Raw genomic sequence first — 19,092 nt, 5'->3', positions numbered from 1 at the left:
GTCTGGATAGACAGAAAACAGATTAAGTGAGATGTTCTATTTACGTAACCATAAAAATAACTGCGTGACTATGATTGCATGTATGTGCAAGAGTTAAGTAAACAGATGAATTTTATTACACTTATTTATAGCATACATGGAAAGTTCATCTTAATTTCTTAAGGAAAAACAATTTTAAATTAAACAAACTGCTCTTGGCATAGAGCAGCAAATTTATAGAGCTTTTACCTCTGAATCTTCTTCAAGCTGCAGTTGCCTAGCAATGGCCTCATCATCTAGCGTGCTGTCTCTGTTTTGTGAAGGCTATATTTAAGAAAGAGACCAACAGTTCAGTTTCACCAATACTGTGTAAATTATAATAATTTAATCTGTATGGATTCATTTTGTATACTTCTTGAAAAGGACTGGGAACAAGATGTGCAGCATCTTATTCCTAGCCCTCTAACCTAAACACCATCAAACAAGGCTGTTTTCAAGAGATTTTACTATTCAAAACAAAACCATGCTATAATATAAATATCTCATTTCTTCAAACAATGCTGAACATCTCTGAAGCTATCACAGTTGGCCCACTTGAAAGAGAAATCAGTAACTACATTGTGAATTTTTAATTTCCTCCATACTTTATTTGGTGCTTTGTTATTCCATTAATATATGTGCCATAAAGCTTGGGAAAACAACCTCCTTCCTCTCCCTCCTGTCCTCCGCCCCCAACTATAAGCTATCCCATCCACCCACTGATCTCAGAAAACTACTTAATTTTAAGAAAAGTCACTTGAGAAGAAGCAATAGAGAAAATACTACTTTCAACTTCGTACTATCTTCTCAAACACGGAAATGCTACTCTAAACTTGCATTTAAGGACTTGATGTGCTTGCACGTATCATCAGAGTTGAACTTACACTTGAGCGGTCATTACAAAGTAACATGAAGTAGGACAAGCAGTTAAGTACCTCCTTCCAATCATTAAACTGGCCATTTTGATCTGCTGTCAGACACACGAGCAGCCTAAAGGAACATCATCAATACTCACTTCTTTCCTTTTGCTTGCTACCAGTTTCTTTTCTGATCGTTGGATACTACTTGTCCCAAAGTAATCAAGTGCCGAGGTGGGAGTCTGTTTCACTGGAGATAATGGTTTGCTTTTAGCTCGTGGTTTTACATCTTCCTTTTTCACTGTAGATGTTCCTGAACAACCAGTCGCTGACATACCGTTCTCCTTCGGTTTCAGAGAAATTCTTTTATTGACAAAGTCATCTTCTTCATCTAAACATGAAGAGTATTCTATTATTTCTGGTACATGGAACTTAAGTTCTTATAATGGAACTGTCAAGAGAACTATTTCGGCAGATTACATCAACTCAAAACCTAAGAAAATATTACAGGTGTTTAGAAGTTACTTGAAAAAAAGGCCGAGTTGCATTAACACACAGTATTTAGCATCTTTAATAGCACAGCTTAAGTCTGAACAGATTGGGTACTGAAATAATGACACACAAAATTTGTTACTTGTGTTCATACATTACCTGTCATTTAGAGAAGTTTGCCAAGAATGCCTTCCCTTCTTACATAGGGAAGACAATAAACAGAAAATCTAGGTCACCGAAATTCGAACCCTCTCCTTAATTAACACAACATCAAATTGAACAGCACAACTTCACATAAAATGTGAAGTACAAAGCTACATTTATTTTATTACTCTCTAGCATTCATTAACAGAGCAACTGATATAGGCTTTGTAGACTTGTATGTTCTTAAGAATCTCTCAGTATTACACTATAAACTAGGGGAAAAATATTAGAACATTGTATTTACAAAAAGCTTCTTGAATAAGCTTACTGGTTATTTTCAAAGTACTGCTCATAGCTTATGAATGTTTTAGCAGAAACACTTTAACACCATTTTTTAGTTTTTCCCTTTTAGTCAGTGATTCTATGAGATGTTCTACATCCTCTACATTTCTGCACTTAAACACACTCTCCCTCTAGTACAGTCAAAACCATCTCAAAGAAATTAAGCCATTTCACAGAACATAGGAATCAGACAAGAGGTCAGCATACAAAATAGATTTTTCAATTTAAAAGGAGGAGGAAAAATAGCATACACGGTCTCATTAAGAATTAGCCCACACACCACTGAACAAAAACTCAATCTTTCCTTTTAGGACTCTCCTATAATAGACAGGACACGGTCTTCCCAGCAATGAAAAAGAGAAAGAGGGTTTGACGGCCATTTATTCATTCGGGACCCAAACTCTTCACCCAGTCAATCAATCAAGAAAACAGATTACCAAGGACTTCAAAGAGTTTTGTCTCATGTCATGAAGCCTTCCTGACAGTTATACAAATGAAACCCTATCACTGAAGCATACAAAAACCTACAGATATCATTGCCAAATGATTAGACTAATATAACAGTACAGAAGACAAACATCACTGGACAAACTTCTTGATTAGTGATTAAAGCACTTTCTTTATGAACTCTTCTAAAAACTCAAAGTATGCAAGGGCTAAGAAGCAAACTGCAAGAAAATCCCCAAAATGAACATTACACACAGGATAAAGTGCAAGGACTTGAGAGGAACAGAAACAGAGGCTGTCTCATTTGCATGCCTCTAACTGAAGTCTGGTTTTACTTTTCTTCAATACAGAGATGTTTCAGACACTCCCCTCAACATATCATAAAACACAATGTTCTAAATATCTGTTTTATAGTTGAACTTAAATTGTCAGTATTATCACAAAATTACATTCATTTTCCGGTCATCTCTAGTTTAAGCCCCCATATTTCTTTTCACACAAAAATTTGTCTTCTTAATCACTTCCCTAAGTTTAGATGATGTCATATGTCTGCCACCTGTAATTTTTGTTATATACTCGACAGAGATGGAAGGAAATTATTATTTTTTGTTTCACCTTTTCTCAATAGATGGTAACAACAAGAGTGTTTTAGGCATCAGCTGGAACTTTCTGCTACTGAACACTTACTAAGCAGAATATAACAAGTACAAAGGGGGAGCCTGACTATTCCTGGGAGAGACAGTTCAGAGAGAAAGAAAAAATAAAACAAAGATACATCTGTAAGGGAGGAAATTGTTTCAGCCGTTAAATCAAGAATGCCTACAGATAAAAATTTGTCTACAAGAAAGTGGCATTTTAGCCAATTCAATTCACAAAGCAACATACGGAAGAAAACATTCAAGCCCAGGCCCTCAGTTGACAGCAGCAAATTTTACCATGAAGCTAAAAGCTTTACTATTCTCAACACGATTTACTTTCCCTAGGCAGCAGTAAATCTCTTACTGCCATTTAGCTCAATTTAACAAACTATTACATATCTGTGAGATTTGGACACTAGATGCTTTAGGCTCCTAATTTACAATAGTTTGAGGTCTGAACAGGAGACTGCTTATCTCAAACAATCTCAGAAATATTTTTGCTTCTTTTATATTTTTCAGTTTAACAAGAAAATAATTTGCAGGAGTAAAGTGTACCTATTACTAGAAATCAACAGTTAATGTAGATGTAATTACATTTATTTATCTTGAAAAGAAGATAAAAATCCTATTCTGCCCGCCGCTATTCTTAAGCTAAGGACTGCTCCATGCTAGAATCTTTACTCATCGCTATTGTTATCAGAGGATCTGCATGCAGTATTGATTTTTTTCATTATTCACTCATAACCATTTAGTGACAACAAAACCCAACAGGATATTGCTTTCTCTCAAGTAGAAAGAAGCAAAGTAAATATAATTAGGTTTTAATTTAAAAGGATGTGGATTTGAGTCATTTATGATGCCAGTACTAAGTATTACCAATAATTAGAGCTTTGCTTTAATTATGTCCTTCCTAGAAACGACAAGATTAGAAGCATTTATTGACTGCAAGCAGTGACTGAAGAAGGCCAAGAGACTCACAGCACCTAAGAACAGTTGTCTATAAATGTAAATAAAGAAAAGGCAGAATAAGAACATGACAGTGGTCATTAGGAAACAAAACCACCTCAATTCTATTAAGTGGGTTTCAAAAGATGCTTTAGGGGACAGATACTCAGGCTAATGTTTCATCCCATGTTCAGGGAATTCATAAGCACATTACAAATTTGCCTGATCTCCAGGCACTCCCCTTATTTCTCAAGTACTTAACATCAACTTTTTCAGTAAAACCTTAATGCTTCTTCCTTGAAACAAACTGCTCACGCATGCCTACTGCCACAGAAGTGAACAGCAAAGTTAATCAGCTGTACACTTTCAGTTTCCTTACAAGCATGAAGATGACTTCATTCACAACTTTGAAAATATCAAGAGACTCCTAGTATTGCTGTTGGACTATTCAGTCAGTGTTTCTCAACACATGACCTGTAAAAGGAGAGAGGCATTCTCACTCATACGAACAAGCCAATAATTTGTGGGAAAATAAAAGTGAGAATTCAGATTTTAGCTTATAAAAATTGTAGATTAATTGCATTCTTATAGCACATGCTAGGTGAACAGTTGAGAGAACCTTACATGGGGGCAAGGACTTCACAAAGGAAGAAACAGGAATCAATTTTATCATCAACTCGATTACTTTTATGTGGCAAAATCTTTGTATAGTGGAACAAGACTATTGCGAGAACAGTATTTCCTGTTTACATCAACACTTTTTTTTGTGTGCTATACCATGAAAAAATACCCTGAAAATACAACACATTTGGGTTTTTTTCCAGGATTAGCTCTGAATTACAAACACAAGTCAAGACCACGTATTCTAGTAGAGTTTTCTGGAAATTAAGTAGATGTGACAAAGAGAAAGCTAATCATGTGACTAACGGAACAGATAGGCATGACAACCAGGAGATTGCATCCAAAATAATTAAAAGCAAACACTACACTTGAAGCAGGGACCTATTATGCCAGGTAATGTACAAGGACAAACTTCCCTAGCAACAAACAACAACTGTTAAATCCTGGGGGTTTTAAGAACTATTCCATGACATTAAAGCACATCTGGCTTTCATTTTATGTACTGTTCTAGCAGTAGCACAATTAGGTTAATAAACTAATGCCTGCAGCCCACCTGTAACTGTTTGTTATTCCTCTTCCTGTTTCCTCTCCTCACCCTTTCTCAACTGGGTTTCACCTGCTGATTACAAAGCAACATCTGCAGTTGTTCCCTAACTGATCCCTATCAAAATTATCTAGGCTGTTTTAAACATTTAAATTCAGATCATTTTAAAAGGCTCAGGAATGACCTCAGCCAATCTAAAAAGGGAGCAATCTATTGCAGGAAGGGATACTGGCAACAATCAGCATAGGACAGATCCTCAGATGGCCTTCAGAACAACTTATTTTATTCATCTTCATTTATTATTTCTGTATTGTTGAGTTCCTCATCAGTATAGAATATAATTCCCTGGTTCCTATTCTGTTTAGAATGCAAAATTTGTAAGGCAGAGACAACCTCTCTATGATATTATAAAACCAACTCCAAATATAGGCAGGGGATCTACAGGTTACAAATAACTCGTACTTGTTATGATAAATGCATGTTAAATTGGTGTTTGTAGACTACTACATAAAGATTTCTATATGGAGCTAAAGGACTATATCCTATCCAAAAGTCATTAAACCTACATTACTTGTATAAAGTGACAATATTCTGGACATTCTTCAGTTTCAATGGCACCACATCTGCACAGTACTTAAAACGGTTCCTGTCCTAAAGAACTTGCAGTCTAGAGCAGTAGGTGTTACTGTCCAAGCTGAAGTTGAGGGTGAAGAAAATAGTGTTTGTATGAAAAGAAGTCATTGTATCAGGTTTTGATTATTTTAAATATGCATTGGTCAGTACTCAACAGTGCCAACACTTGGTAGGACTGAGTTTTGTATTCACCTTTTGCTTAAAGTAAATCTTTAAGAAGATGATCTTTAATACAACCACCACTTCTCAAAAAAGCTATAGCAAGTCTGTTCAAACTCAACCCCCTAACTCTCTCCAAAAAGAACAGATGGTATGTGTGACTAGCAAAGTGCATTTTTTTCCTCCATCTTCCTCCTCATTTAAACATAGTAGTTGCAACCTACATTTTAAAAAGTGGTCTGTACAGTCATTTATTGGTTTATGTCATTTCTCAACAAACCAACTGATTTTAGATGTACTACAAACATGCACTGTAAGCCACAATTGTTAGCACTTTGCCTATACTGATACATCAAGGTTCCATGCTGTTATAGAAACATAAAGCTTACCAGAACCATTCCAGCTTTACTCCCCTGAAATCAATGTACATTTGGATTTTCCAATTATCAAAGATAAATTCAAGAAATCGCCTCTGTCATATTTTTCACTTTAAGGGAAAATGGTTCTGGGATCCAAGATCTCAATGCAGTAACTGCCATGTCTAATTGTAATTAGACACTTTAGTGCCAAACTACATAGCCTTTGATACCCTTTTGTCCAGTATACACCAAATAAAATTCTTAGTCAAATATGTATAGCTTTTAAAAATATCTTTAGAAAGATGTTTTGGGAGCATTAAAATATATGAGAAGGCTGAATATATTTAAACTGAAGTACATGTATTATAGTCACAGAAAGTTCATACAGGAAAGTGGTTACTAGGGAACTTCACCTGCCCAATTTTATCATTTAAATGCAATATACTGAATGGTTAAAATAAATGTATGGTATTTCTAAGCAAGGGTCTTTTGTGCGAGTATTAAAAAAAAAAAAGAGAGGCTCTACAGCAAACAATGTGAACTGCAAGAACTTTTGAAATTATATTTTTTATCTTCTGAAAACACCATATATACTTAAGTGCAAAAATTTGCCACCCGTTTTCATATGCTTTGTGAAAATAATGAAAAACCTGCAAAAAACTTGTAAAAAAAAAACTCCGTGTTAAATTTTGAACAATTGAAAAATTACAAAGCAAGTTATAACATTATAGGTGCACCACATAATACCTATACCATTAAAAAAGCCCCCAATAAATAAATGTGAACTCTGAACCATAGCTGGTATAAGGAAAAAAAAGGCTACCTGCAAATAAGTTACTTGTATCCATACCACTTAAATGCCTACAATAACAGTATATGAATTACTGATGTAGTAAAGAACAATGCATTGCTTTTTTTCAATGGCATAGAGACTTTGTAAACAGTAATAACCTACATAACTCAGTATTTTTGTAAAGTTTTACTCCAAACATTACTAAGTACTACCTCTGTGTTACAATCTTAGGTCCTACCTTAAAAATGTGCTGTCTTACATAGGACACGCAGCACAGAAGAAATAAGATTCATTTGCAGTTATAGGACTAAACATTAAAATCTGGTTAAGTATTAAAAAATTAATCTACCTAATCTTCAACTGGGTTCACAAGTCATGCTGGAGATGGAAAGGAAAACAGACATTAATTCATTGAAAAGAAAAAGTCTGTTCTCTACACTACGATTTCCATGGTATTATTCCAAATGCCCTCCTTCCGAGATCTCAGCTTCTACTGCCCTGTGCTACCTACAGTGTCATGACCATTAACATCACCTTGCTCTGATGTGCACATAAATACCCAGCAAAACACACCTCTTGTGTTTCACCACACTGATGGCATAAGGAGCCAAACAAACTATCAGTGTGAGAAAAATAAAGTCAGGGCTCAGCTGGAAAATAACACAGATGCACACAACATTGAAGACATACAATTAAGTTCCAAGAAATGCAAAATGTAAACACTCAAGATACTTAGTATATTTACAATGTGAGCATATTTCTCTGTATTTCTGCAACAAAAGAAGTAACAGCCTGCATATGTGCAATTCACTGCTAGTTCACAGCAAGGACATTCAATTTTTTCCTTGTACTGTTAGAAGTGTGCAAAAATTCAACGGAAACATTAAAGGGAAAGAAAACCCAATGAAAGCGCTTGTTGCAGTCACGGAAGAGCATAATGCTTACAAGAATAGGTATCTCCACAGAACTATCAGGCAATCAAATTAACACTGGATTAAGGATACCATCTCAGTTCCTAAATTTAGAATAGATTTACTACACTTATCCAAGGTAACTTCTGCATCCAGCTACCAGAAAAAGGAGAATTCACTTCATACTGCTTTCCAGAGGAAGAAAGGGATTAAAAAGCATTAACTTCGGCATACAAATTAAATGGCAAAATTATTCGTTTCATCTTAAATTATAATGTAGAGTAACAGCACATGGAGCTGCCAATGCCTCTCTTTAAGAGGCTCACATGTCCAGTCTGCTACATGCCTGAAGCATTTTGGGTTTTGTTTTTTGGGGTTTCTTTTGTTTTTTTTAAAGAGTGGTATTTCATGCCATTATATTTCCCATTAAATCAATACACATTAACAACCCAAACGCTGACAGTTCTATTAAAAAAAAAAATTTCCATTTGAAAAGAAACCTGTTTCCTTTTCTAAACAGATTAAAAAATAGTTTGGGCTTTAAAATATTGAAAGCAGCCTACAGAATCAATAACTTTCACACAGAGGCTATTTTTTAAAGAAGGAACAAGCATGAAGTAGATATGAAAGTTATTTTTCCAGAAAGTTTCCTCAAAATATTGACAATTAAAACAATCATTTTGCAATCCAAACATACCGAGTGAACAGCACAGTACTACAGCTAGCCAACTGCTTGACCAGAACATCTTTTAACGCATCTCCAAAAAGCAGTAAAAGATGACCATGTACTTCAAAAGTAAGTGCAACAACATGCCCGTTATTAAAAACTTAAAATCTAACAGCAATTGTTACAGACATTAAACTGTAATGAATTTATTTCATGCCCTGCAATGTTTGAAATACAGGCTGACAAAGTAATCTTAAAGCAATCACTCTGTCTTCTGATAAATGACTATTAATTTTTTATTCAAAGTTACCACATTTATTTCTCAATATTGCTGTTATCCTAGATTCTGCAGAGAAAAAAAAAAAAGATCACCTCTTTAAGAATAAGATTAAATTTTACTTCATCCACACCTCTGGTTTCCACCTACTGCCCTATTCAGGCAGCCAAGTCCAGATACTATCATACACTTACAATGTTTATACAACACTCCTCTCACCACTGAAGAGTTTGAGCACAACAGCACATCTACCATTACAGGACCCCTTATGTTCTACCGTTGCTATTCCCAAACTTAACCAAATTAATTTTAACAGGGCTTGCTCCTAAACACATTTTACATTGTCCTCTGCAGCACTAGTCCCTGCTTCTTCATAGGATTTCTGCCAGAACCTATACTCTCGTTCCTCAAGTGCATTTCAAGCCAAACTCCCTTAAGGTTCAACTACATATTCTCAACTGACCCTTCATAAAACACTTTAGAGGAAAGCTGGTACAGAGAGTGCTGTTGGTCACCTTCACGCATTTTCACCCAAGTAGAGCAATTTCCATAAGTATATACGATGCTAGTATTGCCCAGGCAGTAACACTGACAATGTTTTATTCCCCTATGAAATGTTTCCGTGTAAGATATGCTTATTCACTGACAATCTGCTGCTTATTTGAACCAGTGTTTGGATGTGAGGACTTTTTTTTTTGGCCACCAGTACTAGCACTTAACTGATTTTTTTTCTGTGGGCTTTTGGGTTTTTTTGTTTGTTTCCCCACCCCACCCCCAATATTCTCTATATTAAAGAGTCTATATTCAGCAAGCACATTCACAAACTATTCTTCTTGCCCTGTCTTCTAAGATCTCAAGGAACAGTTTTCCAGTAACCTACAAACCTACTCAGTTTCTACCACTTTGGTTTTTCTAGCTTTATAAATAATTCAGCCTACCACTAGAACAAAGCTTTTTTTTTTTTCAAAAACAAGTTGTATTTTGCAATATTCAAGCTATCAATGTGATTGCTACGTATGCATAATTACCTCTACACGATGTATGAAAGTTTAAGTATTCACTAAAAGTGAAGTCACAATTCCTGCCAAATAACCACCTGTGATGAAACCAGATGAGGTTCAACACATCATAATAACAGGTCATCTTCTACAAACAAAGCTCAAGGTTCCATACTTCATTAAACAGTCAAACAGTCTTATTTTAACAAACACAACAAACATTTGGATTTTTTTTCCCAATCCACTAAGACTGTTCTATCAACAAAAAAGGCTCTTCTTTTCCCTTGTTACCTGCTAGAATAACTTCACTTTATGTTTGGCCATCAGTAAGCTAAGTATTTATGTAAATTGAATTTGTTTCAATAATAACAAAGTATTTCTTATAGAATTACAAACAGCAACTATTCTTCCTTTTTTTTTTTAAAAGGCAACTTCACAAGCTAATAAGAAACAAAGCAATGCAATAATCTCATCAATCCACTCTTATACAAACCAAAAAGTTAATTCCCCCAACATTTTTCAAGTAAGCTGTATCCCACAGTTATATAGAAGAGCTGAAAAGAAATTCGAGCAAAAGGAAGAAAGTTTCAAATGAAATTGAAAAACAGGTTGAGGCAATTAACTACCCAGCTTCTACTGACTACTTGATGCCAAAAGGCTCTTTCAAACACATTGCCGCAGACAGAGCCCTCGAGAATGAGATTCTGACTTTTGAGCAAGTCCAACAAGCATATTCTTGATTTAAGTTTTCAGCTGCATAACACTAAAAACAAGGACAAATGCCTACAAATTTCATTAGGATCTTTTCTATCGGCTATTTCTATATTCCTATTCTTATAAAACGTGTTTATCTCAAGCCAATAGCTGTATCAGTACCATTAAAAACACACTCAGCTTGACAGCCCCATTAAGCTGAAGAAACAATTTATACAGATCAAATATAAACAAAATTCAAGCATTAAGCCTCAAGCTTATAAAGGCATTGTTTTAGTCATAGACTATTAAGTCAACCTTGTGTGTACTTAAGACTCTTTAGATAAGAGTAACCTTGAGCCGTGGTTTTCAGGGATTTCACTAATAACCTTGACCCGTGTTCCCATGGTATCCCTATGCAGAAAAACTTGATTACAACACCCTGAATTGCATAATAAACCTAAACATGTACTGTTTATTCCCCAGGAATCTGATCATTTATCTACTCTGGGATCAATGCTGCTAAAGAACGTTTTAATTAGGAAAGAATTGTTGGCAAAAGTGTTGAGGGAAACAAAATTTTGAGTAAAAGGACAAACAAGATAGATAAAGTATTCAGGATACTTTGGAAAATTGAGCTCATTTGAATATGTGACACAGTACAGCTAAATGCCAGGTCAAATATCTAGGACAAGTAAAATAAGCACAATCCATCTTAGAAACAGTGATTCTGAAAAGAGCCTAAGGAGGAAGAAGGTATAGAAAAAAGCCAGCTGAGCCACACTTCTAATGGGATACTACAGCAAACAATCCTTTTTTGTTTTAAAAATACATGGTATGATTACAGGGAGGCAATGTTTATATGCAGCAATGATCTTACCAAAAAAATACTATACCCAGGGACTGTGACCACTTTTCCAAATATGTATCCTAAAACTCGAAGAGGATCACAGAAGAACTCCTGGAATTCTAACACTTAAAAAAATATGTTTTATCAAAATAGATTTGGATTCAAGTCTGTTAATTTTATCACAGTTTCTAAGAATCCATACAGGGCAAGTCCTGTGACTAGTGAAGAACTCTACTCAAGGAGACAAATACAGAAGACCTGATAGTTACAGCCTCAGCTGAACTCAGACCAGATGCAGTAAGTACATCTAACCGCAGCAGCAACTGACAAAAAACCGTAAGCCTTTCTCACTTCAAGCCTAAATAAAGAGAAATGCATCACAAACTGTAAGAAATACTTTTGCAACCAAAATGTGTCTACCTAGTGTTGCAACCCTCAGGAAATTCTACAGCTTGTGTTGCACAGGTGGTCAGAGTATGATAATCAGTATCCGATATCAAAATACCTAAGTTAATCTGCATTATAACAGATCAATGTGAAATTACAATTCCAGTGCAGAAAGAGACCGTTATGTTTTAAAAGCAAATCAGAAAAGAATGAACCTAACATGACAAGAGATTTAAGTTGGGAAGCTATCAGCTCTGAACAGTAGACCGTTCAAAAAAGCTTCTAATTTATCAGATTAACCGAGTCAAATTTAAGATGTTTCCCATTTATGCCATTCAGTAAGACAGGAATCAAATTCATTCTATCATCAGAATCTTAATAAGTGCATTGTTTCAGCCCACACAGTCTTAATCTTTGCTTAAGTGCCACTAACAGATCTCTTAGTTAAGATGGAATAAGAGAACAACCAGTAGTAAAAGCAGCCCTGAAGTTGCAAGCGCTCACATGTATTTCAAAGGTATTTAAAAAAAAAAAAAAAACACACAACACTACATAACAAAAAATGCACATGCATATACATTCAGCCAACTGTACTCAGATGCCAAAAAAGAAGTGTTAAAGTCCATCTTCAAGAAGTACCGAAATATTAAGCTAAACAGAATCATAGAATAGTTTGGGTTGGAAGGGACCTCTAAATTTTATCTAGTCCAACCCCCTGCCATGGGCAGGGATGTCTTCAACTAGATCAGGTTGCTCAGAGCCCCGTCCAACCTGACCCTGAGCTCTGTTAATTTTCTTCCAGACGCATTTTTACAGAATTTACAAGATCTGAGTATTTTCCCCTGTGCTGGTGGCATGCCTTTAAGGATGCTTGATTCATAAATAAGACCGAGTCTACATAAACTGATGTTCACTTATCAAACAATAGCAGCTAATGCCACTGAAACTTTTCCATAACATCTCAAATTTAGTAGAGGAAAATGCACAATATGAAGTAAGTAATCGGAAACAAAACTGCTTCATGATAGAATTAAGAACACAGGGGAAGGGGGCAGGGGCAGCAGAAAATCACTATCGGTTTTTTCTTTTGGAACTGGGAAGGAAGCATGTTTAATGAGAATTCTGCAGGATGAAACTTCCGTAACAGCAGATGCACGTCTCCCCTGTAAATTTACAGTCAAAGTCCTCTTGAGAGCACCACGGTCAGGAATCACACAAAAAGCAACACTGAAAGCAGTACTAAGGAACAACAACCATGCAAACAATGAAAACAAATTAACACATAAGACTCTTCAATCAAACTGATAGAATTTGCCCTTATGTGTTCAGTTGAATGGTACTTATGGCTTGAGTTAAGATTGTGTTTTTAGTTTAACTACACAGCTTCTAAAGAAGAGACTAAATCTAAACAAAACTCTCCTGAGAACTTAACAGTTAATCACTGTCACAGTTTTTTCATAAGACTACAGGAGACCTGAAAACAATCAAGAATGGTTAATTACACTCAATCCTTTCCCCAAGAGCAAAAATAGCTCCAGAATTTAGAAAGCTGAAATCCAAGACTGAGAAGCATGGTATAGTATGCTATATGCAAGGTACAATGCAAGTTTTTGTTACAATTGTTTTTTCCAATTCCAGTTCTTCCTAAAAGTCTAATAGACAATGCTGTTTGTTTTTTTTTCAGAATTTAGAAAGCTGAAATCCAAGACTGAGAAGCATGGTATAGTATGCTATATGCAAGGTACAATGCAAGTTTTTGTTACAATTGTTTTTTCCAATTCTTCCTAAAAGTCTAATAGACAATGTTGGTTTTTTTTTTTTAATTTTGTGTATTGATAAGGAAGTAAAACACAAAACCCAAGAACTTTTGCAGTCACCAACATATTAGGCAGAGATCAAAGACATGAAAATCATATACCAAGTAAAATAAAAATCCAGGTTTTCAAACTTATTTACGGTAGCCAAAAGTCACTTCACAAAGTGTGCTAGTGAGCAGTTTAACTACATTAAAAATACCTCCTTTACTTTACTCCTTCCCCTAAATCTATGGGATACTCTTAAGCAAGGAAGTGTTAGTTCATGAAATTATATGCCTATTTAAACCAGCCTAAGCCACTACCCAACATTACCTCAGTTTTACCCTGCTCCTGACTTTACAATACTTGAGGCTAAACTTGAAGTGCTTTTGGTTACCTTGGTTAAGGAGAACATAATTTGTCTTTCTCAATATTAGGTTTTATGGTCATATTTAAGAGTGTATCAGTCAAACAATCCATCCCATTTGTAACATAATCCACCCCACTACAGCTGAACATATAATGATATATTTCTTCCATTACCTGTCTCTGAAATATAAACAACAGGATCCTGCTTTAGAACTTTACCAAGTTTTGAAGTAGCTGCTTTTTTCTCAGATGGCTTCTTGGATTTTTTCACTGACTGCACCTCCTCTTCTGAATCTGTATTTTGACCACAACATAAATGTAGATTTCCTCCACATACATACAGGCTTTAAGTCATAGATCACATAACATTAGTTAACATGTTCACATGTATTCAGCTGATTGTGAAAAAGATATCATATGGAAAGTCAGAGCACAACTTCGTTTTTCTCCATCAGCTAATAGCCCAGCCATCATTTATTCTAGCATATGACTAAATAAAAATTTGCTCAGAACTCAGTCTAGACAGTGGTTTTTGTTTATATAACAAGAAATATTTTGTTAGTTATTCCAAGAACTGCTATGCCTGTACAAAAACCTTTCCGAAAAGGAATGCAACTGTCCAAGTACCACATCAGATTACTGGGGGAGGGGGGAAAAAAACCAACCCACCAAAAAACCCACAAAAAACACCACAACAAGCTTTTAACATAGATTCATTAGCCTCATTAAATTTATATGGTATTATATTATGCTGGTGTATTCCACGACACCTATTCCAAAAGCTAAGAACAGGCTAAAATAGATCACTTAGGCTGTACTCTGATTTTTCAGAACACTGGTAGACTGCCATTCACCTCACCGACCGTTCTCCATAACCCAAAAGTTGTCAAGATGCCAAACTTACACCACTGTGGATTATGTATCCCAACATCCAAGTGAGTAAGCAGGACAAACTGAAGAAGCCAAGACAACTAGCGAGTGTAACAGAGGACTACCCTTCAGAGCCTACCTTTTTCCACGATAAACACTAATATATAATGTAATTATTTAAAAAAAAAAACGCACACACTTTTCCATCTTCAAGAACTTAGAGCACTATTTCTCTTTTGCTTTCCTACTACTAGTGGGCTAGAATTTGCAAAATCTCCAGACAGTATCAACACTTCAAAGGTAGCAGTTGAGTTACATATTACTTTTGTACTCCACCTTTTAACGCAGAAATATTTCTACTGCTATTCCTCACTGCTAAATAGGAACTGTTTATAGAACAGTTTATCTGAAGATTTGAACATATTTTTCTATATACAATAGCATTATTCTGACACATGTTTGTGTGATCATTTTTCTTCTACAAGAGAAGCAATCTTCTATGGTTAAGAAGATCGCTTGTAAAAATTCAAGCTGAAGTTTTCAGTAGGAGTCAAAAATTGTAGAAACTCCTGCAATCTTTTCTACAGTTTCACAACAAATATTCAAGATTCAGACTCCAATCACAGAGGGATTAAATGACATAACAGCTCAGAAAGATTAAACTAGAAATTTCAAGCTTTTAAATTAAACTAACAACTTGACACGCAAGGGTTTGGGGTTGTGGGTTTTTTTTTTTGTTTGGGAGGGTGCTTTTTGTTGTTTGGGGTTTTGGGGGGTTTTTTTGTTTTGTTTTTTTAAGATATAAGTGCTATAAAAGGGGTTTCCCTTATTACGATATTCCAAAGAATATTTTTAGAATGTGATAGCAGTGCTTTAAATCATATTCTGCGTGTTCCATACTGTAAATTTAAAACTATGGGATGAACTTTTACTAGATTTTTTAATAGAGAAAGACACACGGAAACACAAGTTAGCCTTTTAAAACAATCTCCTATATTATGTTCACGCAACGCAGAGAAATGTGAAATTATAGTATATGGTCAGCCCCTTGTACCCAGCATAAGATGTTATTTATCCCTAACAGAACAGGAAACCTAAAACTCCCTACAAGGTATATACATCTTCATAACAAAACAAAACAAAAAGTTCTGGAGTTTTGATAGAATTTACTATCTGAACTTTTCTTTTTGGTGCTTTTTTTTTGTGTGGGTTTGTTTTTTGGTTTTGGGTTGTGGTTTGGGGTTTTTTGGTTTTGTTTTTAAACAGAGGTTTTGTTAAAAGTTACTTTACACCGTATATTGCATGCATGGCACACAGTGCACTCTTATTTTCGAATATGTTTAGCTATCCAGCAATAATTACTGTGAAAAATGTTTTTAACTGCATTTACTAAAAAACCAAAACAAAAACACCAAACAAACCACAGCTTTCTTTCAGATGTACCATTTACCTAGTTGACCTTGAATGCTGATGCAAAAGGTACAAAGGAGCATTCAGAAACAACTGTGAACGCTACCTGAATCGTAGATTATTCTTTTTTTCTTGTTTGTCCGCTTTTGTTTGGAATCATCTTCACCGGGTGAATTATTCACCTAAGAGTAACAATCCATTAGTTCAACCAGTAAACAGGTCCTTCAAGCTTTTACTCAGTTACACATTCAAATTTATGAGTTTCAAACAAATTCTAACAGAAATTATTTATTTCCCAATATCATATTTATGAACAGTCTTGTGCTAACTCATGAGCGGGAGTGGGAAAGGTACAGGGCAGAGGAAATAAGGAAGAAACTGCAGCAGTAAAGCTAAACATGCTTCAAGCAAACTGTAGATGATTATGTTGAGAATAAATATGCATGTTTAATGCCAATTAAAGTAAATCAAACAGTTTTTCAAGCACTTCCAACTTTTAATCCAAAAAAGAAATTGCATGGTCCCACCAGAAATAGAGATGGTACAGGCCACTAAGTAGCTTGTACGGAATTCAGCTTTCACTTTTGGTTCCATTCTGGACATGGCTTTGCTGTAACCACCAGAATTCGACAGAACTTCAGAGTAAAATATAGCCAGTTGAAAAAGGAAAAAAGCATACACAAGAGCTGAAGCTAGACTGATTTCCTGTTCAGTGTCCTGGTTGCTTGCAGCTTCTCCTCTCACTTGGTAAGCAGTTGCAACTACCATAAGAGATTGCACCAGTGGTCACAGTCGACAAACATGTTCTATCTAGCAGCTGCTAGTATTAAACTGTCCCAAGGAAATTTTTTTTTTTTTTTTTTTAAAAAGACATCAACAAGTTTTAGACATTTAGAAAAATCACAAGCTGCACAGATAGGAAGTTTCCTGGGCCTACCAAACTACCAACTATGCTTGTTTTGTAGTCATGCACAGCTGTAAATGCTTCTAAAAATATAATTCTAGATAAACATAACTACACATTTTATAATCCACATTCAATTCTAATCTGGAACCTGTTAAATCCTTGATATAATTGGAGAATTGCAAAGTAAAAATAATAGATCACATAAGATAATTGCTATGTCTTTCAGTTCCACTGAACGGTCCTTTATTTTCACGTTGAAATCACATTGAAACAATGAAATTATACATCCAGAATATTTTTAAGTAACATCGTACTTCTGGATTGTGATGCTTCACATTAAACGTTCCATCCTCCTCGCATTCCCTAAGTGATTTTAAAGCCCTCTTCAGCCACTCCTTTTTTTTTATATCAGTTCAGATGATTAACATGAAAAGTACTCTGAGACTAGAACCCAATCTAATTTTAACCTGTCATTTTACAGAATTTGGTCTTTGCAACAGGTTTATGTAAGTGACCCCGTCCAAGAAAGGCAGTGTTAATGTTTCCCCTACACACCTGGTTAAAAAAACCAGTCAGAGGGCACCTACACCACAGACTTTTACCTTGCTTGAAAGTATGACATCTTTATGATATGTATACATCTACTGCGCGTAAGCCTCAATCTTAATTAAATTAAAAATTAAATAAGCAGAGCTACTTAGAAAACTATGGCTATAGCTAAAATAACTTCAAATGCATCAGATTATTCCTACATTAGCACCTAACCATAACAACTTCTACCTACCTCTCCTTTGCCCTACAACCCAAATATTTTTTAAATTAGCAATTTTCTTCACCACCTACAAAAGTTTTGCTGCTAGAAGTTAATATTAAGTGGTAGTTTCCTCCCATGCCTATAAAAACTGACATATAGTCTGGGTTTTGAGTATACGGCAAGAACAATGACTTTAAAAAATGCTAGAGATACGAACAATCCTACATCAGAGAAACCAAGCACTTCACAAATAAGAAAAGCAAAACTAACCTTAGCCTCCTTTCCCTTTTTCTTCCCACTTGAAGGTCCTTCACCATTTTTAATTTTTTCACTCTTTTTCACAGTCTCACATTCTTGTCGCTTTCCAGAAGGAACAACACCAAAGAATTTCCGGATATCCTAATAAAAGGGAAAACAGATTTATAACTTTTTAAATACGGATGGCTCTTAGAATTTTTACACTACAAAAGAGCAATGCACTTAAATTACTTTCTCAGCAGCTCCTTTATAATATTTGTTGATCTTGAAATTTTTTTTTACAATTAAGAAAACAAAGACCAGCTAGTTAAACATAGCTGCTCAGACATCACACCACCTTTCTCTTGTCTTTGAATCATGGAAAGAAGTTTATTTTTCCCTTAGTTGGACATATTCACCAATACACGCTTCAAAATAAACTTCTATTAGTGCTGAAATACAGTGACTTAAGACAGATGTATAATTAATTTTCTTCCCCCGATTAATCATCATAAACCTAGCCCAAAGCATTTCTATAGTTAAAATGATCAACTCGGGTATGAAGCAGTGTCCAATGCAAAAAGATTTAAAAAGCATCAAGAGCTAGAAAGCAGCCAAGTAGTGGGACATACTGCATCCTCCACCTTCTTATAAATTTAGGACAGTAACTCTCATCCACTACAAAAAATTAGCCAGCAAGAAACAGATTAAAATTTAAATAGAAAGAACTTAATACAAACAGCTCCAAAAGGTCTATTTTGTAACCTTATTGTATTATCTGACCACAGTACAACCATAAAAAGCTTTCTAAATATGGAAAATCAGCAGCTGAAGCTTTGACGTTAAAAAGTACTATTGTACACATAAAACCAAATCTAACTTCTGTTGAAAAAACTAGTATTTCTGTTTTATTAAAAAGAAATTGAGAAAACACATACCTGGCTAGTATCACTACCTCCAGGGGTAGCAGCCAT

General features: G+C 35.2%; 1 protein-coding gene across 1 annotated transcript in view; it reads right to left on the bottom strand.

Annotated features, from left to right (window-relative positions):
* RFC1 (replication factor C (activator 1) 1, 145kDa) overlaps positions 1–19,092 on the bottom strand; it is a 37,752-nt gene extending 18,660 nt beyond the window's left edge. The window contains exons 1-6 of the mRNA XM_009332467.1: positions 19,057–19,092; positions 18,152–18,280; positions 16,327–16,402; positions 14,115–14,234; positions 1,034–1,266; positions 229–303 (exon numbers count right to left, since the gene is read on the bottom strand). Of these exons, the coding sequence (XP_009330742.1) occupies positions 229–303; positions 1,034–1,266; positions 14,115–14,234; positions 16,327–16,402; positions 18,152–18,280; positions 19,057–19,092 (669 nt within the window). The remainder of the gene's footprint in view (positions 1–228; positions 304–1,033; positions 1,267–14,114; positions 14,235–16,326; positions 16,403–18,151; positions 18,281–19,056) is intronic.

Source organism: Pygoscelis adeliae, unplaced genomic scaffold, assembly GCF_000699105.1.
Source record: "Pygoscelis adeliae isolate BGI_AS28 unplaced genomic scaffold, ASM69910v1 Scaffold59, whole genome shotgun sequence".
NCBI lineage: Eukaryota > Metazoa > Chordata > Aves > Sphenisciformes > Spheniscidae > Pygoscelis > Pygoscelis adeliae.
Note: the sequence above shows the minus strand (reverse complement) of the source record. Positions and strands in the feature narration are given on the sequence as shown.